This window comes from Natator depressus, chromosome 7, assembly GCF_965152275.1.
Source record: "Natator depressus isolate rNatDep1 chromosome 7, rNatDep2.hap1, whole genome shotgun sequence".
In the NCBI taxonomy this organism is placed as follows: Eukaryota; Metazoa; Chordata; order Testudines; family Cheloniidae; genus Natator; species Natator depressus.
The window spans coordinates 48,380,957-48,402,392 of record NC_134240.1 but is presented as its reverse complement, the minus strand read 5'-3'; the positions used below and the strand labels follow the sequence as shown (position 1 = coordinate 48,402,392).

Here is a 21,436-nt window from a genome sequence, read left to right as displayed (position 1 = left end):
AAACACATGTAGCTTCTGACTGCAGCACCCCCCACCCGCCATCTGCCACCCACACAGACCCACACAACACAACCCACATGCTCAATCACATTTACCATAAAACAGAATCTCAAGCAGTAAAGTGCCGGTTATTGCTTTTTTCTAAATGGTTTTGATTTCTTTTTAAAAGTAAAATTAAAGGGAATTTCAATACACTGAGTCCTTTCAATGCCCAAATAGCAAAATGTTCTGATTTTTTTCCTAAATTTTTGTTTAGAGGTTTTTCAGCCAAAAAACTAATTGAAACCGTGAATATTTTCCAAACAGGATCATCACTTTCCAACGTTCCTTTCATTGTAAAGTGCTTGAAATAATAAATAACACAACACAATACTCAAACATGGTTAAAAATGGTCAAAAGCAAAATGAAATGACTTTGTTGAAATGAAACATTTCAATGGCCCAACCCCCAATTCCCCCCTGCACCCGTTTTTCAATTTTCCCCAGACATGCTCCTCCCCAATAACTCCCTTTGCTCACCCTTACTCCCACCCTCACCCCCACTCCCGAGCTCTGATTCCCTTCAGCCTGCTCTCCCCAGGGCCTAGGCTTCCCCTCTCATGGGGCTGGCTGGCTGGGGCTGGAGGCCATAGGCCAGGCTGGTGCAGTGGTATCCATCATATCTGATCTCCAGAGCCCCATATCTAGGGGCAGGCATGTTGGTTGGGTGGTGGTGGGGTTAGAGCAGCGTATGGTCTGTTGGGCACCCTCAGACGGATGGATGGGCAGTGGATCAGGTCAGGGGATCTACAAGCCCTGGGCAGTTCCCAGGGGATCTACAAGCCCTGGGCAGTTCCCAGGGGTAGGGGGGCTTGAGTCCCTGAGGGCCGGAGAGCAGGGCTGAGACAGGGAGCAGGAGGGGCCCGATGAGATGAGCTCAAAGGTTTCCCTGGGGCATCACCCTGAGCCCGGATGGGGCAGCAAGGGATGGTGGCGCTGGGAGGGGGCAAGGAAATCCAGCTGGCATCCAGCAGCTCCATGCCTATGTGGCAAACTCCTCCCCCAGCCAGCTGGGCCATCTCCTGAAGCTCCCCCTTGCTCCTGTGCCAGGCCATGGTGGCAGCTGCCCACATGGATCTAGAACATGGCCACACAGGCAGCCTGAGATCCAGGCTAGGTGCTAGGTGCCCCGGCCGGCGGTGCCCCGCAATGCTCACAGCACTGGCTGATGTCGAGGGCGGTCCTCAGAGCCCCTGGACACTCAATGTCCTGGTGCTGGAGCTGCAGGTCCAGCTGGGCTGGGCTCAGCACAGGACCCAGCAGCATGTCCCTTTGTACCCCAAGCCCACCCATGCTGCTCCCCATGCCGGGGAGGGGAAAGGGGTGCAGGGCTGTGGGGAAGGCCCTTCCTGTATAACCTGCTGCCCCATCGCTGGCCAGGATCAGATGAGGCTTGAAATCGCTGGGCTCAGCAAGGGGGAGATTTGAGGGGCTTTAGCTTAAGCCAGCGGCTCACCGGCTGCTTGCCATGCTGAGCACAGCAAGTCAGCTCCAAGCTGGGCTGTGGGGGGAGGTGGAGTGGGTCTGCACCTGATCCTTGGCCACCTGTCCTTGCCAGAGATTGGGTGGCTGGGAGCACCTGACGGCCATAGCCCGCAAAATCCTCCCCAACTGGCGTGTGGCTGGCACTGGGGCCAGGGCGGGGGCAGTCGGTGCCTGGGGAGCGGTGGGGAACGGTGCCGCTTCGCGCTCCTGGTGGGCGAAGAGGGAGACTGGCGGGGGGTGCCGGACATTTAGGGGTTGGTCTAGGGTTCCCCCTGTCGCTGAGCACAAAAGAGCAGCTCAGCGGGTGCACCCGGACCATGGGCGCTGGCGCCAGCGCAGAGGAGAAACACTCCCGCGAGCTGGAGAAGAAGCTCAAGGAAGATGCGGAGAAGGATGCCAGGACGGTCAAGCTGCTGCTTTTGGGTATGTGTTGGGCTATGGAGCCAGCGCCCCCATCCTAAGCCTGCCCCCCAGATCCTGAGCCAGCCCTCCATCCTGACCAGCCCCCCCAGATCCTGAGCCAGCTCCCCCAGAGCCTGACCAGTCCCCCCAATCCTGAGCCAGCCAGTCCCCCACATCCTGACCAGCCCCTGCAGCTCCTGACCAGCAAGCCTGTGGTACTGGGCCTTCCCAGAGGGCTCTGCACCAATGCTGGCAGCTCCCATGGGCGGCCCTGGGCGATTCAGCTCAGGGTGGTGCCAGGCAGGCAGGGCGGGTGGCACTGGGCTTCAGTTCAGACTCCCTTGGCATTAAACACACAAGCACAGACGCCCAGCACCCTGTCCCTGAGCGCCCCCAACTCTGCCCTCCCAGGGGCTGGACCTGGGGGGACTGTGTGTGACCAATGGATCTGAACCCACCTGACTCCCCCACACTGACAGAGATGGGGCTGGTTCCTTAGAGACACGGCTGGGACCAGCTGGGGTAAATCCACAGCAGCTCCTCCGACCGCCATGGGGACAGACTCCCGGCTGATGGGACTCAGCTTTGCTGGTTGACTGCTGTGGCCCTTGCCTCGCTGATGCCATGGCGCTGCGCCGGGGAGGGTCTGGCCGCTGTCGCTGGCTTTACAGCCCTCGGGGGGGGACCCAGCGGACAAGGTCTCTGAGGTTCTGTTGCGCTGTCTCGGGGGCTCGCAGGATGCCCCAGGCAATGCACAGGAGCCCGCACATGTACGCTGGGCTGGGTGGTACCTTTCCCTCCACCCCATTGCTGTGGCTGCCCCATCTGATAACAGGTGCCGTTGCACACGGCAAGGTTGGGGCAGAGCCTCCAGCTGCCTTCGCGTCCGCACCCTGCCCACAGATCGCTGGGGCATCAGTGTCCCCTTTTTCTGTGGCTAGCATCTGCATGGGCCCTCCACCTGGGCCCAGGCGGCTCTGCCTGGGGCGTGGATGCTTAAGCCGAGCTGTGGTGCAGATCGCATTAGCCAGAGCCCTGTGTCTGCAGAGAAGCGATTAGGGCTGTACCTGCCCTGCCCCCGTTCTCAACTCTCCAGCTTGCTTCGCAGCCATGCACTGAGTGCAGCCAGGCGACTGTGGGCCGGGGCGGCTGCATGAGGCTGCCACCATCTTGCCCAACACACCAGCACTTGAACTGGGGCCCTCCGGCGCTAAAAGCAGGTTCTGGGGCTGTGCCTGCCTCCGTGGTTCTAGCACAGAGGGGGGCCTGTGACACGTGGCCCAGTGGGCTCCAGTCCCACCCCAGGGCCCTGCTAGCCCATCCAATGGGTTGGTCCATCCAACCAGAGCCAGGGAGGGATTTGCAGCAGAACTGTATGGGCACAGAGGATGTCAGGCCACGTGATGCCCAGACCACCCAAGGTGGCTCTCCATCTCCCTTGCCCCCTCCGCTCCCGCTCCATTGGAGCTGATTAGCAGCGGGCTCCCTGTCGCACCCACCCAGCGCCCCACGGCATGGTGACCCAGGTGGCTGCGTCGGGCTCCACACCGGGCATGTTCCCTGCCATGACTTTCCTTTCTGTCCCCCAGGAGCTGGCGAATCCGGGAAGAGCACAATTGTAAAACAAATGAAGTAAGTGGGTTCACACCTCACTGATGCCTACCTTGCTATCCACAGTGCCCCTTGCTGGGAGAGGCTGGGGCTGGAGTAGCTGGGAGCTCCCCACAGCCAGCTCCTGCCCCACCCTGGACGCCTGGTTTTTGAGACAGGATCTCCCGCAGCAGCCTTTACTGGCAGTGGCATGCTACCCCCCACCGATTTCTGCCTTTCCAAGTGATGCCCAGCTGCGATACGCTAGGGTGCAACCTCTGGGGGCTCCCCAATACCCGTCCTCACGCCCAGGGAATTCTGCCCACCCACCATGCCCACTGCAGTGTGCTGAGACTGTCCCTCAGGCAGCACATGCCATCGCGGCATGGCTGCCATACTGCTAGGCTCATGTTGGGGAAACTCACTGGAAGGGAGCGAGCTGGTGGCAACGCCTCCAGACCATTGGGTGCCCTCTGTGCTTGGCCAGGCATTGCCAGGGAGTGCCCAGCTTTGGAGCCCGCGGCCTCCCCCAGGCTCACCACCTGCTCCTGTCTCCACCAGGATCATCCACCAGGATGGATACTCCCTGGAAGAGTGCCTGGAGTTCATCTCCATCATCTACAGCAACACCCTGCAGTCCATGCTGGCCATCGTGCGGGCCATGGGCACGCTGAGCATCCAGTACGGGGACTCAGCCCGGCAGGTGAGCGGCTGGGCACAGGAGGGGGATAGGTGGGGTTCTGCAACCCTCTCGGCCACATATAGCAGTTGATGAGTCCCCTATGGCCCCAGACAGCAGAGCTGGGTAGTTTAGCTCATGTGTTTAGATCCAGCGGGTGAAGGTTCGATTCCCACTGCTGACAGGGCTTTACTTCAGAGCATCCGGTGCCTCCTGGTGAGCCTGGGCCAAGCCAAAGCAACTGATCCTGCTACGCCCTGTCTCCCCAGGACGATGCCCGTAAGCTGCTGCACTTGGCTGACACCATTGAAGAGGGCACCATGCCCAAGGAGATGTCTGACATCATTGCCCGCCTCTGGAAGGACACGGGCATCCAGGCCTGCTTCGAGCGCGCCTCGGAGTACCAGCTGAACGACTCGGCCGGCTAGTATGAACCTTCCTGTGTAACCTCCTAGGGCACAGGCCGCCCAGGCAGTACCCCGGCTCAGGTGCCCCCACAGACCTCATCACAGAGGCATTGGCAAGGGAATGGCCTGCCAGTCCCATGGGAGATGGGCTAGGAACCCCCCTGGCTTTGCACTGACCTGGAGGCTGGGAGGAGTTTGGGGAACATCAGAACAAGTGGTTTGACTGTTCCCCAGTATGTAAGGGAGAGTGGGGGGGGGTTCTCCCCAGCCCACCCCGACCTCACCCCAGCACCTAGTCCCATTCCTCTGGCACAGGCAGCCCTCTGCTGAGCCCACACAGGCGCTGGCACAGGGAGGTGGGCACAGGGCCAAGAGGGTGCAGGCTGAGGAGGCATGGCACTACTGGGACTCAGAGCAGCTCCAGAGGCCAGTGTGGGGCCGGGGGAAGAGGGGACCGGGGCCCCTTTCCTGGAGATGCAGAGAGGGGGTGGGAGGTAGGAGGCGGGTTGCCGTCAGGGTGCCCATGGGGAGGTCTGTAGCTATAGCGTGCCAGCCCTTTGCTGTGTCCACACAGCACCCGATCTCAGCACCACGGCAAGACGAAGAAGTAACAGCAGCAGCAGGTGGCTCTAGGCACTGGTCACCCTAGAATATAGCAGCGTGTGGGGTGGGTGGGGTCCAGCCAGCTCCAAGGGGCCCCTCGTGCTGGGCACTACCCAGACACCCAGCGAAAGCCAGGCCCTGCCCCAGGGAGCCCACAGCCTGGGGCGAATGGGCATCTGAGCTGGAAGCTAGTCCTCTCGTGGTGCCCACTTGAACTTTGCCAGCTTTGGTGAAGCCGCTGCCCCCCTCTGAGCTCCTTCGAAGCTACCAAGCACAGCAGCCAAAGAGACCCCAGTCAGTGGGATGCAAGCATGAGGCAGCGATGGGGCTAGATCCCTGACCCCCATGCGCCTGCTTGAGCTGTCCAGGGCACCCAGCCTTTGGCTCCAGCCGCTCTGGGCCTGGGAAGCATGGAAACCATCCCTTGCCATCCCTGAGGTGATGAGTATTTCAGGCCCTTCCTTTCTGCCTGGGCAGCTACCTGAGCGATGTGGCGCGCCTGGTGGCACCTGGCTACGTCCCCACAGAGCAGGATGTGCTGCGCTCCAGGGTCAAGACCACCGGCATCATCGAGACCCAGTTCTCCTTCAAGGACCTCAACTTCAGGTAGGGCATGGTGCGGGAACGGGGCCCTGCTAAGCACAGACAGCCCGCGGGGTGTGTGGGGGGTGTCAACAAGGGTCCCAGCAGCCAGCTCCAGATGTGGGTGTGGAGAGCCGCCCCAAGACCTGTGGGGCACAGGAGAAGGGGGTGCTGGGCTTGGGCAGGACTCTGGGGCCTGGAGCACTGGAGACCCAGTCAGGGGGAGGCTGGGATTCAAAGGGTTAAGGCAAGGAGGAGATTTGGGCAGTGGGAGGGATGGGAGCAGGCGGGCAGAGCTGGGCACAGGGCCTGGGGCTGGCTGGGCCAACGCTGTGCATGCCCTGGGGTGGCAATGCACCAACATGACAGAACAGGGCGGTTGGGGCCCTCTGCTTTCCAGGGCTGTTTTCCCATTGAGCTGATACAGTCTCCAACAGCCTCTGGCCCCAGCCCCCTCCGGGGACTGGCTGAGTCCCACGCTCAGCCCAGGCCCCTGCCCTGGGAGGGGGCCTCTCCCACCTGCTGAATCTTGGCACCGTAATCTCACCAGGGCTTATCCTCGTCTTCATTTGTTATTGGCTGGCGCCATCTAGTGCTGATGCACCCAGGCTGGGCGCGGTGCCAGCCGGGGCTCTCAGGGCCCTGCTGTGCCGGTCAGGCTGCAGTCTGCGGCCTTTCCATTGTGGGCAGAGCAGAGGGTTTAACTCCCCCCCAATGAGAACCTCCAGTTAGCTCTTACTCCCCCATTACGGGAGCTTTCCCGTCTCATTCCGCAGAGGCTCCTTTCCCTGCTCCAGCCACCTCTCCCCAGTCCCAGCTGGGTGGCCCTGGCCAGCTGCAGCCGGAGATGCCACATGGACACTGCCCAGGAGCTGGGCAGCCCAGAACACACCTATCCTCAGCATGACACTCTCAGCCCATTTCCCCTTGGGTGGGCAACACAGCTGGCACTAACCAGCCCTGCCAGCGGCTGTGCCAGCCAAGCCTGGACTGGGGGGCATGGACCACAGCTCCTTGGGGGTTGTCCTTCCAGGTAAGAGTGTTGAGACCCCTTGCCAGTGCCGGACCTGCTCCGTGGCTAACCCAGCACCGTTCTCCACCACACTGGTCCCCACCGCAGGGTCCGTGCCACCGGCTGTGCCCAGGTCTCCAACAGTCCCTTACTTGGCAGCCATCACCCCAGCTGTGGCCAGCCCCGAGCTGTGGTCAGCCGCCCATGGCCAGGCGCCCCTGCAGAGATGCCCCCAGCCCAAGCAGTAGCAGAGGCCACAGGGTCCGGAACAAAGCTGTCCCCTCGGGAGGTCTCTCCCCCCACGCTAGCAATGCGGCCCATGCCCGCTTTGGAGCCTGGCTGCTCAAGGGACCCTCTCCCCGGCCCCAGGATGTTCGACGTAGGCGGCCAGCGCTCTGAGCGAAAGAAGTGGATTCACTGCTTCGAAGGGGTCACCTGCATCATCTTCATTGCCGCCCTCAGTGCCTACGACATGGTCCTGGTGGAGGATGACGAAGTGGTGAGTGGAACCTGGCTATCGGGGGGGGGGCCCGCGGGCGCGACGCGAGACCCTTGGCTCTTAGCCAGCGGGAGCCGGTCAGGCCCAGTGCAAGCAGAGTACCGACCCAAGCACTAGAAGAACCCCAGAGGCCTCAGATACATGCTGAACTCCTCCAAGGCCAGCCTATCACAAAGCGCTTCCAAAAACATCCAGCCAATCAGCTCACACCCCTGAGACTGGCTAGCCAATCGGATCCTCTGTGCAGACATGGAGTCTGGGGAGGGCGCATGGGGCTGTGGTCACAGCACAGGGTGGGGACTTTAGCAGACCTGTGTTCTGGTCCTGCCCTGCCCGTGACCTTGGGCGAACCGTCCTGCTGATGGCGGAGACCGTGGGGTGGATGTGGGGGAGGGGAGGTTTCACAGGGGTTTTAAAGCTGCTGATACAGCTAGAAATAATCTACCTGGAGCAACAGCAGCCACCTCCCTGGCCTCACTCCGAATGCCAATAATTGGCGAGTAAGCAGAGACAACAGCCCGTTGGGAGGCAGCGTGGCCTGGGGTGGGGTGGGGTGGGAGGGAGCATGACTCAAGGTGGGGGCTCTGTGCCTGGTTCTGCCACTGGCCTGCTGGGTGACCCTGGCCATGTCACTGCACTGCTCTGTGCCTCAGTTTCCCCAGCAGTAAAATGGGGATGATGCTCCTAGATTCTGTAAAGCATGCTGCGATCTCTGGATAGAAACCTCTCTGTGTTATTAACAGGAGCTAGTGGGGCTCGGACCCACCAGGCAGCAGGGGCTAGGGATCACAGGGGAGCAGCAGAGCACGCACTCGAAGGCTACAAGGGTTACCAAGCTAGACAGGGTAGGAGACCCTGTAATCTGTCCTCCACTGGCCCAGCCGACCTCCCATTCACACCACAAACATTCCAGGAGACGAGGCAGGAAACTGATGCTTGAGATGCAACTAAAAGCCCCATTTGGCCCCTTGCTCCTCCCCAGAACCGGATGCACGAGAGCCTGCATCTCTTCAACAGCATCTGCAACCACCGCTACTTCGCCATCACCTCCATCGTCCTCTTCCTCAACAAGAAGGATGTCTTCCTGGAGAAGATCAGGAAGGCCCACCTCAGCATCTGCTTCCCTGATTACGACGGTAAGTGCCCAGCCTGCTGTGGGTCCTCTGCTGCACGTTTTGCGTGGGGTGGGGTAAAGAGGGTGCAGGGGAACTGGGTTTTGATTCACAAGTCAAATGGGTTTTCAGGGACAAACAGACGCCCAAAAGAGCCCGGATCCAAACGCCAGCGACCAGCGTGCAGGTTAGTTATGTACAAGGTGACTGAGGGGGGACCAGCTGCAGGGCACATCTCAGAAGCCAAGCTGCCCGCTAAGTACCAGATCAGCTACTTACACTAAACATGCCCACCCGTTAGCTTTATGGCTGCATGTACCTGTGCTTCCATCACTGGCCACCAGATCTCCCCATTGCTCCGTGCAAAGGCTGCTACCCCTGCAGGGTCAGTGACCCCTCCCCCCGCCAGGCAGAAGTTGGGGGTTAATTTTTATGCTGTTGACAGTAGGATTGATGTTCATGGAGCTTTTTTATTTTTAAAGATTTTTTTATCAACTTACATTTTCGCAGTTGTGCACAATTCGGAGTTTTCAGCGGTTTTAACTTTTCTCTCAGTTTAAATGTTCGTACTCGTGGGAGATTGGGGGGGGGGCAGACAATAATTATTTAATGCCAGCAGATGCTGAGATTCAGTTAAAGCTGTATGAGCCATCACCGCACCATTGTCACCATCACCCAGCCAGCCATCGAAAACAGAGCTGCTTAAATGGACAAAGCAGGCCCAGCTTTACTGTCCAGGCGTTAGGCCGTTGGTCCAGAGCCTCCGTCCATCCCCAGCATTGGCTGGGCCCCTGAGAAGGTCTCATGCAGCAGTTTTAATCCCTTGCCCATCTGGACGTGCCGAGCCTTGCCGATGGAAGTAGGGTTTCATGGGTTTGGGCATGCAGGTGAAATCGACGTTTAGTGACATTCACCGATACAAATCAAACCCTGCCAAACCTGCACAGAACTCAGCATCTCTTCCCTGGTGCTCAACGCCAGCTGGGAGCGGGTGGAGCTGCTCAAGCAGGTTAGAGTCCTCCTCTGCTGTACTAGGGTGTGAAAGGAGGGGGCCCAATGCCGGTGTGGGGGAGTCTCTCCCTGTTGTTCCCTAATGGCTAGAGCCATATAGGGATTTGGGCACCTTGCTGCCACTTTAGATTCACTGCCATCAAGGTCAGAAGGGGCCATTGTGATCATCTAGTCTGACCTCCTGCACATTGCAGACCACAGAAACTCACCTGCCCGCTCCTATAACAGACCCCTAACCTCTGGCCGAGTTACTGATGTCCTCACATCATGATTTAAAGACTTAACGTTACAGAGAATTCACCATTTACACTAGTTTAAACCTGCAAGTGACCTCTGCCCCGTGCTGCAGAGGAAGGAGGTCTCTGCCACTGTGACCCAGAGGAAAATTCCTTCCCGACCCCAGATATGGCGATCAGTTAGACCCTGAGCATGTGGGCAAGACGCAGCAGCCAGACACCTGGGAAAGAATTCTCTGTAGTAACTCAGAGCCCTCCTCTCTAGTACCCCATCACCAGCCACTGGAAATATTTGCTAAGGGCTGTCATGGATGAGCCACATGCCATTGTACTTCATCAAACCATCATCATCATCCCTCAGCAACCTCAGCATACCGTCCCTTCCGTAATCTTTTCATGCTCCGTTCTGGACATCAGTTAAGTGTTTTTGCCCCCACTGCTTCCCTTGGGAGGCTGTTCCAGCACTTCACTCTGATGGTTAGAAACCTTTGTCTAATTTCAACACTAAACTTGCTGATGGCCAGTTTACATCCATTTGTTCTTGTGTCCATATTTGCACTTAACTTAAATAACTCCTCTCCTTCCTTGGTATTTATCCCTCTGATATGTTTAGAGAGAGCAATCATATCTCCCCTCGGCCTTCCTTTGGTTAGACTAAACAAGTCAAGCTCTTTGAGTCTCTTCTCATAAGACAGGTTTTCCATTCCTCGGATCATCCTAGTAGCCTTTCTCTGCACCTGTTCCAGTTTCAGTTCATCTTTCTTAAACATGGGAAACCAGAATTATACACAGTATTTATTCCAGATGAGGTCTCACCAGTGTCTTGTGTAATGGTACTAACACTTCCCTGTCTCTACTGGAAATACGTCGCCTGATGCATCCTAGGACCAGGGATGAAAGTAACTTAAAGGACTTACCGATACACCGGAGTCCTGAGCGGGGGGCTTTAAATCCCCAGGCCCTTTAAATTGAGATTTAAAGGGCCGGGGGCTCGAGCTGTGGAAGCGGTGGCTGGGAGCTCTGGGCCGTTTAAATCACCGCTGGAGCCCGAGTGCTTGGGCAATGATTTAAAGGGCCTGGGGCTCCGGCCGCTGTGGGGAGCCCCGGACCTTTTAAATCGCCGGCCTGGGGAAGCTGCGCCCTGCTGGTATGGTCGGCAGTGTACCGGCTCTTGCCGGTACGCCGTACAGTACTGTATTGGCTTACTTTCACCTCTGCCTAGGACCGCATTAGCCCTTTCACGGATGCATCACATTAATGGCTCAGAGTCATTCTATGACCAACCAATATACTCAGGTCTTTCCCCTCCTTTGTCGCTTCTAATTGATACATCCCCATCTTATAGTACAAATTCAGTGCCGCTTAAGTTCAACATTTGGGCGCACTCAGCTGCTGCCAACTCTCCAGGTGCCTGAGTTTCCACCGTTAAAGTCCCCATGGTGCCTAGTGGTTTCTGGGAGTGAGCATGCACAGAGGTTCCTCGGTCCAGATGTGGCAGGGAGTGGGATGCCGGGGGGATGGCCTGGTGGCAGAGCCACCCACGGGGGGGAGCAAGTGGGGTAATTTATCCCAGGCCCTGCAGGAGCCCCCATGAGAATGGCTGAAGTCTGAGACAGGGAAGGGGCCAGTAGCATAGCTAGGGGGAAGCGGGGCAGCGGCTGCTCTCCCACTGAGCACAAGCGGTGCCTTTTTAATTTTTACTCACCCGATGGCGCTCCCGGGTCTTTGGCGGCAGGTCCTTCACTCGCTCTGGGTCTTCGGTGGCATTTCGGTGGCGAGTCCTTCAGTGCCGCCAAAGAACCGGAGCAAGTGAAGGACCCGCCGCCGAAGACCCGGAGCGCCGCTGGGTGAGTACAAGCGGCTGGCACCTTTTATGTCCGCTCCCCCTGGCTATGCCACTGGAAGGGGCCCCCGAAATTGCTTTGCCCCAGGCCCCCTGAATCCTCTGGGAGGCCCTGCCTAGTGGTTGGAGCAGGAGTCAGCGGTCAGGAAATGAAGCCAAGGGCCAGAGCCAGGTTCCCTGGGGCGAGGTGGGGAAGGGGCCATGGCAGCTGTGGACGAATGCTTTGAGCAGTCAGCGCCCTGCTGCTGGGCTTGAGCTGATCGTCTGAGCAGGCCCCACCATGCTCCTCAGACAGCCGGCTGGTGAAGCCAGCAGCTAAGCAGGCGACCTGCAGGTCCTCACACCTCCATGATGTCCCTGAGCTGCCTGAAGCCCTATCTCACACCGGGGGCCTCCCCTGAATTCTTGAACCAGACATCGCTCAGCCTGCGGCATCCAACCTGGGGCGGGCCGTGACCCTAACTCACACCAAGGCCACCACAGAGAAGGGGAGCTGCCCAGGCTTTAGGGTGCAGTGGGGGCCGTTGCCCAGTGGTTGAATTATGGGGGCCTCACTAGAACTGACCAGGTTACACCCCCATAACTCCAGAAGAGGGCTCCCAGCTGAAGATCCCAGGGAGGCAGGGTTGGGGACCAAGTCACTCTGAGGGTCCGGGGTTAGCTCCCCACCCCCAGTATTTCCTACTGGTTAGCAGCTCCACCCACTGGCCAGGTGGTCCCAGCACAGGCCTGTGAATGCAGGTACCTGAACACCTTGCAGCTCTAAGTCCCTTGGGGGGCCAGCCCTGAATTCCCCAGCCTGGGGAGCCCTTTTGGGAGAGCCCCTGAGGGAAGCATTGGGGAGGGGGGAGCAGGGAGGCTGGGGATGGGGACTCCAGGGTCTCTCTCTTGCCAAGCAACCCAGCAAGTGAAGAGCTCAGAGCCCAGTGCCTTGGGACAGCACTGCCCTGGCTAGCAGCGTGATACCCCTACCACAGGACAGGGCTCATCAGGTCCCCAGCTACCCTGTTCGGACGAGCATGTGGGCAGGCGTTTCCCAAAGGCAGGTGCTGCACTGCTGGGGAGGAGACGCTGGGGCCCAGATTCACAGATGCTATGACATGCCAAACTCCCACAGAACTCACGGGGGAGGGGTGAATCTGGCCAGTGCTCTGCACACCCAGCAGAGGGGGAACCTGGGCACAAAGCCAGCTCAGCTGAGCTATGAAGCTGGGACCAGGCCCTCTGTCAGGATCCCCCCTTATGCTGGGGCAGGGTCAGTGCTTCCCTCCTGCCCCACACAATCCACAGACCCACCGTTAGTGCCAGGCTCCTACGTGGGAACACTCTGCAGTGGGCAGCGGAGGGCAGCTTGCGTCCAATCCTCGAGCCTGGGGACACCCACGGCCGTGTGGCTGGGTCCAGCATGCCACGTGGCACCAACTTAGAGACCGCCCCCCAGGTCCCTGCCACCCACTGCATTGCCCATCACACTCCCAAGCCCCTGCCCCACCAGAAGAGCCTTAACTCTGCCCTCAGTCCTGGCCCTGCCATCCATACCCCTGCCACACAGCCAGTCAGTCGACTGGCTCCCGTCAGTGCCAGGCGGAGCAGGATGTCCTGCCGCTGCCAACTCTTGGGGCATCTCTGCTAGTCCCACATGGCAGGTGTTTGCAGGAGCTGATCATGCTGGCGAGATTCTTTGCCCACACTAGGAGGGGCTATGGCCATCTCCCTGCAGGAGCAAAGCTACGGGGTGCCCTCAGTGAGGAGTCAGTGGCTGGGAGGCTAGTCCTAGCAGAGCACCATTGTCCACCAGTGGTTCTGGCTCCTTGCATTTACACTGGGGACAGGGGGTGCCAGCCCCAGTGGCGCCTCAACTGGGGAGGGCACAGAGGTGGCAGAAAGTCCCCTTTGTCTCTCCTGCGGGGCAGCTCAGCCCTGCTGTTTAAGCTGACCAGGGTATTTTCAGGGGGGAGAGGGAGGATCTGAGACATGCATTTGGACTAGACTGGAGAGGAGAAAGGGGAGCAAATGGAGTGAATGGGGTAATGAAGCTTTGGGGGATCTCAGCAGCGGGGCCCCAGTAATGGCCTGGGGTGTCTGGCTCCTTGGGCCAGTGGCCCTCACAGCAGATTTGGGGGTGGGGGCAGGGAGCTGCTGGCAGGGTCTAGGGTGTCCACGCCTCCCCACAGAGCTCAGAACCAGTTCAGCAGCTGAGCTGCCCCTTGACCCTGGTGCCTCCACAGGACCCAACACGTTCGAGGACGCAGGCACCTACATCAAGGTCCAGTTCCTGGAGCTCAACATGCGCCGGGATGTAAAGGAGATCTACTCACACCTGACCTGTGCCACCGACACTGAGAACGTCAAGTTCGTCTTTGACGCCGTCACTGACATCATCATCAAAGAGAACCTCAAAGACTGTGGCCTCTTCTGAGCCCCTGGTGCCGCCCCCCCCCCCCATCATCACCCCCCAGTGCCGCAGCCCCCACAAATCACCACGCCCCTCCCAGCCACAGCCGCCCCCCCCCATCACCAGCCCCCAGTGCCACATCTGCAGCTCCCCATCTGTACCACATCCACATCCCTCCTCCCGGTACCACGGCTGTGGCAACCCATCATCCCCTAGGTATCACAGCCGCAGCTCACCATCCAAATCCCCCCATTGCCCCCTGGTACCACAGCTGCTGCTCCCCCTCTGTCCCACATCCCCATCCTCTTTTATTAATAAAGAGTCTAGCCTCAGCCTCTCTGTTCATTGCCCCAGGCCGAGGGTTCCGGATCCCTGGCACCGAACAAGCCAATCTCATGGCCTCTCAACAGAGAGCATTGGTCCTGCAAGCACAGCTCCCCGGGGCTGGGGCAAAGCTCTCAGCTGCTTTCCATGGGGTTTCCCTCTCCCAACGGGTCCCCAAACTTCCTTTCGCTGGGGACGGAGCCAATCAAAACAGCACAAACAGGGGGGTTTCTTTCTACATTTTATTATTTCAAACCATGTGAACAATTTGGTAAAACATCCTGTGATAAAAGCTAGGCTGCGTCCGTCGCTGGCTAAGGGCCCCGAGGAGCTCGCCCAGCGGGGCCCGCTTACGTACAGCAGTGTTTCCTCAACCGACGCTACAGTTAGAGCTAAGAAACTACGTTTAAAACAGAGTTGACAGTAGAGCAACCTCATGAGCAATCCCCGCCCACTGGGGCAGGGGAGGAGAAGGAACGGGAAAGACACGGACGTGATCACCACCACTTAGTCCTTCACTGGCGTCTTAGCCCTTAGAAACCTAGTTCTGCCGATGGGAAAACATGCGGCTCGAGGTTCTGGGCCGTGTTCTCCCCATGCTGGGGACTGAGTCTGGCCCGGAGATCTGGAGGGGAGAATTTATTTGAACCCAATTCTAAACACAACTCATGTTGGAGCAAACTACGGAACAGATGTAAACGTACTAACACCCCTCAAGGCACAATTTATTTCTTTTTTAAGTGTAGAAGATTTTGTGAGGACAACTTGACCATTTAGTACTGGACTTTGTTAAATAGTTTTAAAAAAAGATCTCCTTTAAAAAGCAATGTAAAATACAATTTTCTTTTCTTTTTTTTTTTAATGGATTTTTTTTTTAAAAGGAATGTTGATTTTTTCTCTTGCTGGTCTGTGCAAATCACAGAAGCCTGAGGGACTTGCTGGAGCCCCCCCCCCCCCGCCCCAAATGAAAGAGCAACGGTTCAAATGTAAACATTTGGAAAGCGATTTCTTAAGCGAGGATGGCCGGGAGCAATTCCAACCACAGTTTCAAAAAAACAATGACAAATGTGGGTTTCCCCCACCCCCAAAATAATTTTTTTTGTTTTGAAATTGCTGCGCTTTAGTTTAACGGGATGAAAATGTCCCAATCTACAGCCACTGATCTGTCCTTGTGGGGGTGGACAGGGGGGAGAAATACCAGGCAGGTTCAGGTAGAAACACGGTCTGCAGCAGGCGGCTTGCTGCCTTCATGTCATGATCATTAACCAAAGTCTTTTATTAGGAGAGGAAAAAAAAACAAAACAAAAACACAAAAAACCAAGAAGCAGAAGTTGTTAAATGGTGCAGTCCTTCCTTCGCTGGCGACAGCCTCTCCTCCGGTATATGCAGTTCAAGTAGTCCTAGAAGAGAGACGCACCCAGGAGTTATGCTGGTGAGACCCGCAGGCCACAGCTGATCACCACGTTATCAGGCTGGTGAGACCCGCAGGCCACAGCTGATCACCACGTTATCAGGCTGGTGGGACTCTCCAGGCTTAACGGGAGATTCTGGAGTATGGAGAGACCAGACAGGATAGACACGTGCAAACCGGGGGGGGCGGGGGGAAGGGGCCCAACTGCCATCTGGCCCACGGGCAGCACTTGAGCCCTGCTGCAGCCCCCAGTGGGACTGTAGGGGGAGAGGCAGAGAGATGGGAAAGGGGAAACAAAAGGAGGTTCCTTTGGTGCCAATTTAATGCCATGCCCCCGGGTCATCAGCCACGGGGATCGAACCGGCGACCTCTGGATCTGAACACCCGCAGCTCTGGCAGTCAAGGCTACAGCAAGCTCAGCAATGTGTGTGTGTGGCCCCACTGCCACAAGGGGGGCAGGGCCCGGGTTCCACCTACCTGCCAGGGCTATCAGGAATGGCAGCAGCCTGGCCTTATGCAGGGTGCCTGGCTCACAGTGCCGTGGACATGCCTTCAAACACAGCCCTTAAGGGAGCACATCCCCCCCACCAAGGGGAAACTGGCATCACCGGGAGCTGCATTCAGAGCGGAGGCTGAGGGCAGTGGGACTGCGAGCACAGGGCACAGCCATTGAGAGGCACGGGCTACCAGACCTAGGGCACAGCTTCCCAGAGTTGCTGCTGGAGTCCCTCCCCCAGGAGCTATGGGTGAGTCCCAGGCTCCCCAGAGCCCAGCGTCCCCCAGCACAGCTGGCTTTGTAAGCTGCGTGTGAGCCACCCCGGGAAAGGGAGCTAGCTGGATGCTGGCTGGAGCCGCCCTTCCCATGGCCTCTCAGGCTGGTCAGAGAACACGGGCACAAGCCCCATGCCTGGCAACACTGGGCCCTGTGTCTGGCCTCAGGCACATCAGCGTCGCTGGCCATGGGTGCTGCAAGGGTAAGAGCCCCCTCACACCTACTGGCCTCCCCAGGGAGGGCCCAACACCTGGGCCTGCTGCAACCTGTGCCACCTAGAGCCAGTCCTCTGCTCCTGCAACCCATGGGCCACCCCTGGGCTCCCCACCATAAAGCATTAGGGCAACAGCTTGATGATTAGGAGGTGATGGCTGGGGGCCAGGTGGCTTGGATTTCACCACAACTGGGCTCTAATCTGCCCCACATTGGACAGAATCACTATGCAAGGTAGAGAGGCTGCAATCTCCAGCCCGCCGAGGCCTGCAGGCCCCACCCCATGAGGTTGCTGGCCCCCATTCCCCTCCCCACAGGCCTGAAGGCCCCCCAAGCCGCTTCCTCATAAGCCTGCGGCTCCCTTCCCCCAGCAGCAGCCCACAGAGTGAGGTTCTACCATCTCTGGGAAATGTCGCCCTGGCCTATACTCTGCCTGCCTTGTACATTACTGAGAGGCACCCCCTTGGGCTGATGCATGCAGTGGGGCTGCCCCACCCCACAGCTCAGTAGGGCTGCTTGAGAAGAAGCAAGGGCCCGTTTGCTCACGCACCCGTGGCTGAGGGGCTCACGGGAACATGGCGAGAGAAGGACCCTGGCTTCACAGCCAGCCCCAGAGCTCCCCAGCCTGGCCTCCTCCAGTCCCGGCATCAGTGCCTCTCCTACACAGGCCGTCTCTGGGCACCAGCCCCACCCCTTTTCCTCAGCCTCTATTCCTGAGCCCTTGCTGGGTCAGCCTCACCTTCCCCCATTCCGCAGCAGGTGCCGTTCCACCATTAGAAGAGCCCGCAGTCCTTCAGGTTGTTTTTGATGATGACATCGGTGACGGCGTCAAAGACAAACTGCACGTTCTTGGTGTCGGTAGCACAGGTGAAGTGCGTGTAGATCTCCTTGGTGTCCTTCCGCTTGTTCAGGTCCTCAAACTTGCTCTGGATGTAGCCGGCCGCCTCATCGTACTTATTGGCCCCTGAGGAGGAGGAGGAGGAGAGGGAATGAGCCACTTGCGTACAGGGCACAATGTTAAGAGGCAGCCCCCCCTGAACAGTGATCCCGGGTTGGTCCCTTCCCCTGGCAGTGCCTCGGTTTCCCCAGGCAGAAAGCAAGATCCTGACCTGGTGCTCGAGCTGGGTCTGTGCCATGGATACAGTCACACTTTACACCACAGGGATGTTTGCAAGCAGCCTACAGCCTACAGAGGGTTAATAAATGAACAACAGATGCTTTAATAAATGGCTATTCGACTGCTAGAGTGCGCATAGGTTGCTTATGACCACGGCTTACAACAGGAGTGGGCAAACTACGGCCCGTGGTCCGGATCCGACCCCTTAGGGCTTTGGATCCAGCCTGCGGGATTGTCACCACCGTGGCGCAGTGGGCCCCGCGGTGCTCTCAGAAGCGGCTGGCACCACGTCCCTGCGGCCCCTGGGGGCAGAGGGCTCCCTGCGCTGCGCTTGCCTGTGGGTACCTCCCCCGAAGCTCCCATTGGCCGGGAACGGGGAACTGCAGCCAATGGGAGCTTTGGGGGAGGTACCTACTGTCAAGGGCAGCATGCTCAGCCCTCTGCCCCGCCTCCCCCAGGGGCCACAGGGACATGATGCCAGCAGCTTCCCAGGGCCAGGGCCAGGGCCAGGGCCAGGGCCAGGGCCCTGGTCATGCTGTTGCCACACCGGAGCCTGAACCCCTCCTGCACCCCGCACCTCAACTCCCTGCCCTGAGCCCCCTGCCTGCACCCCAACCCCCTGCCACACCCCACACCCCTCCTGCATCCCAACTCCCTGCCCTTAGCCCCCTTCCTGCACCCCACATCCCTCCTGCACCCCAACCCCCAGCCCTGAACCCCCTGATGCACCCCACACCCCTCCCTGCACCACTGCCCTGAGCCCCCTCCCATACTGTGCACCCCTCCTGCACCCCAATCCCCTGCCCTGAGCCCCCTCCTGCACTCCGCATCCCTCCCTGCACCACTGCCCAGAGCCCGCTCCTGCACTGTGCACCCCCTCCTGCACCCCAACCCCCTGCCGAGTCCCCTCGTACACCCCGCACCCCTCCTCTGCCCCAACCCCTTGCCCTGAGCCCTTTCCTGCACACCGCACTCCCTCCCGCACTCCAAGCCCCTGCAAGCAATTTCCCCACCCAGATGTGGCCCTCAGGCCAAAAAGTTTGCCCACTCCTGGCTTACAGCCATCCCAGCACATACCCCAGTCTTCATTCACTAAGCCTTCATCACTGGCCCCTTCTAGAAAGCATGACCCCCAAGACTAAGCCTCGTCCATGCTTCTCTCCTGGCCAGTGTAAATGTGGAGCTTCTCAGCCATACACACGCCCCCAACCTTGGTTGAATCCTGTTAACCTCTCTGCTTCAGGGAGATCTTGAGGCAATGAGTTCCACAGGTTAAATATACACTAGGTGAAAAAGCACCCTCAACAGTATTCAGCACGTCCCCAACTGTCCCTGTGAGCAGAACCACGCCACCGACCATCCATGTGCTTGTGCACCTTGTCAGTCATGTCCCCCCTTACTCATCTCTGACCCCATCTCTCCACACCTCCTTGCTGGCACTTTCTCTGAAGTCCCTTTGTCTGCTGTGCACCATGGTAGAAACGGGGTGAAGAGAGCTGGGCCTGGTGTACCAGGAATATTTCCTCCATTAGTCTGTCTTAGGGGTACCTCACACCGTGTTGTATTTACCTCCCATCCCTGTGCAGAAGGGCTGTGCTATTATCCCCAGTGTACAGATGGGCAAACTGAGGAACAGATGGGGGACCAGGGAATTGAATCGGAGTCTGCCGAGTCCCAGGTTCGTGCCCTAACCATTGGACCAGCCTCACGTAGTCTCCCCCTTAGTTAAAATGACCCAATTTGAGCGGCTCTGTTGACTGCAGTTGTACCCTCCATTCCCCCCCACCCCTCAGGCTCCCTCCGCTCCTGCATTAATGCCAGCTATGCTGAGGGGAGGGGGATGCCCCAGAGGAGAGTGCTCCCAGTCGGGCTCCATGCAGCGTTAGTGCCCCAATGTGACACCTGGCCCAGACGCTGGATAGTGGCTGGCGAAGTTCAGAGCCAGGCCACAAGTCCCAAGCAAAGGAGACGCTTCCACTGGCTCCAAAAGCCACCCAGTCACTAGGGGATTTGAATGCAACTTAACCAATCACACCTGTTCTGCATCAAGACTAGTCCGGGGCGTGGAGGGGGCTGAACAACGGGCGCCTCCAGTAATTGCTGATCTGAGGAGACTCCCAGCCATGTCACCACTGAGATGCTGTTGCACTCACAGCTCATTTCTCACCCCACATGTGGCCACAGTTGCTTACAAAACAACTTTAATCCCCAGCCTTCAGTGAGCAGCTCCCTCTACTGGAGGAGGCAGATTTCACACACATAGGACAGTGCGAGTCAGCCTTTCATCCCCAGCACCGCCAGCTCTCACGAGGAGTCGTGCCATTGTATGAGATCACATCTTCCTTAAAAAAAGTGTCTTGCCCTCCCAGCCGCATAGGAAAGCTTGACAGTGTGACCCGAGTGAGCCTGACTGCTCAGACATCAGAATCAAAGAAACAGAACTTAACAGCTGTTGGGTTTTAAATGCTCAGGAGTTTTAAGTTGCACTCGTGATTTCTGGGGGTCGGACCCAATGTTTGAGTCTTTGGGCACCGATGCTGTGCCCCGGGATCTCACTCCATGACAATACAGTGAGTGCCATGGGTGAGGGAATGTGGAGAGGGACAGCATCTGGCACGGAGAACCTTCCCCACCCACCTTGGAGGACTGACCGGGTCTGTTGAGCCACGTGCCGAACTGGGTCCAAAGGAAGTGCTTGTTCGTCATGCACATTCGGGCCCCTCTGCACCAGGGCTCCGAGTTGGACGCATTTCAGTGCGGGTGTCCACCCATTTACAAGTGACAAACCCATGCGATCAGCTCCGCCTAGAACATGCTGGCCAGTATACACACACTGCAACATGTACACCACAGGGCCGGGTGTGTTACTGGCCCCTCTGCCTAGCCCCCAGAGGATGGCACCTGGTACAGGCCCACCTGAGGACTCAGTCATTTAGCTCAAGCCGTAGCAGCTCCTACTCTTAACTCTGAAGTGCCCAGTTCTATCCCTGGTGCGTAGGCCAAGACGGCAGTTGACTGACAAACCTCTGGACACCCCCAAATCCTCTTCTGGGGGCTCTCCAGTGATCTGGGATAAAGGATGTCGGAAGCCCACAATAACAGTGCATGGAGACAACTTGTTGCCTGCTGTCCTCAGGGAAAGTCTTATCCATGTCTGTGGTTGGAGAATCAGAGAAATGCCAGGCTGGAAGGACCCTAGAGAGACCATCAACTCCAGCCCCCTGCGCTAAGGCAGGACCAAGTCACCCAAAACCAGCCCTGACAGGGGTTTGTGCGACTCAGTCTTAAAACCCCCCAATGACAGGGATCCCACAACCCCCCTTGTAGGCCTGTTCTAGAGCTTTACTCCCGAGAGTTAGAAAGTGTTTGCCAATATCTAACCTATCTCCCTTGCTGCCGATTACGCCCATTGCTGCTTGTCCTCCCTTCAGTGGAGGTGGAGAACAATTGATCCCCATCCTCTTTAGAAGAGCCCTTCACAAATTTGAACACTGGTATCAGGCCCACCCCCACCTCAGTCTTCTTTGCTCAAGACCAAACATGCCCAGGTTTTTGACCTGTCCCCAGCAGTCAGGTTTTCTAAACCTTTGACCATTCTGCACTCTCTCCAATTTGTCCATATCACCCCCCAAGTGTGGAGTCCAGAACTGCACACTGCTCCCACTAAGGCCTCTCCAGATCCCAGGCTGTCACCCAAAGCACCC

The 21,436-nt window shown here is 58.2% G+C and overlaps 2 protein-coding genes across 2 annotated transcripts in view; one reads left to right on the top strand and one right to left on the bottom strand.

Moving 5' to 3' along the window:
• Positions 1 to 1,710: 1,710 nt before the first annotated feature.
• GNAT1 (G protein subunit alpha transducin 1) lies at positions 1,711 to 13,936 on the top strand. Its single transcript, XM_074959867.1, has 8 exons — positions 1,711 to 1,947; positions 3,516 to 3,558; positions 4,078 to 4,219; positions 4,465 to 4,622; positions 5,683 to 5,811; positions 7,169 to 7,298; positions 8,281 to 8,434; positions 13,729 to 13,936. The coding sequence occupies exons 1-8, from the start codon at positions 1,842 to 1,844 to the stop codon at positions 13,917 to 13,919; spliced, it is 1,053 nt and encodes a 350-aa protein (XP_074815968.1). The 5' UTR covers positions 1,711 to 1,841; the 3' UTR covers positions 13,920 to 13,936.
• Positions 13,937 to 15,309: 1,373 nt separating this feature from the next.
• The window catches only part of GNAI2 (G protein subunit alpha i2), a 207,106-nt gene continuing 200,979 nt past the window's right edge, over positions 15,310 to 21,436 (bottom strand). The window contains exons 8-9 of the mRNA XM_074958354.1: positions 17,355 to 17,579; positions 15,310 to 15,619 (exon numbers count right to left, since the gene is read on the bottom strand). Of these exons, the coding sequence (XP_074814455.1) occupies positions 17,389 to 17,579 (191 nt within the window). The 3' untranslated portion in view covers positions 15,310 to 15,619; positions 17,355 to 17,388. The remainder of the gene's footprint in view (positions 15,620 to 17,354; positions 17,580 to 21,436) is intronic.

Excerpts from the sequence above, each read along its gene's own strand:
- GNAT1 (XM_074959867.1), top strand. The coding sequence starts at position 1,842 with ATGGGCGCTGGCGCCAGCGCAGAGGAGAAACACTCCCGCGAGCTGGAG. Across the intron at positions 3,559-4,077 it reads ACAATTGTAAAACAAATGAA|GATCATCCACCAGGATGGAT; the intron begins GTAAGTGGGTTC and ends TGTCTCCACCAG. Across the intron at positions 4,623-5,682 it reads CTGAACGACTCGGCCGGCTA|CTACCTGAGCGATGTGGCGC; the intron begins GTATGAACCTTC and ends CTGCCTGGGCAG.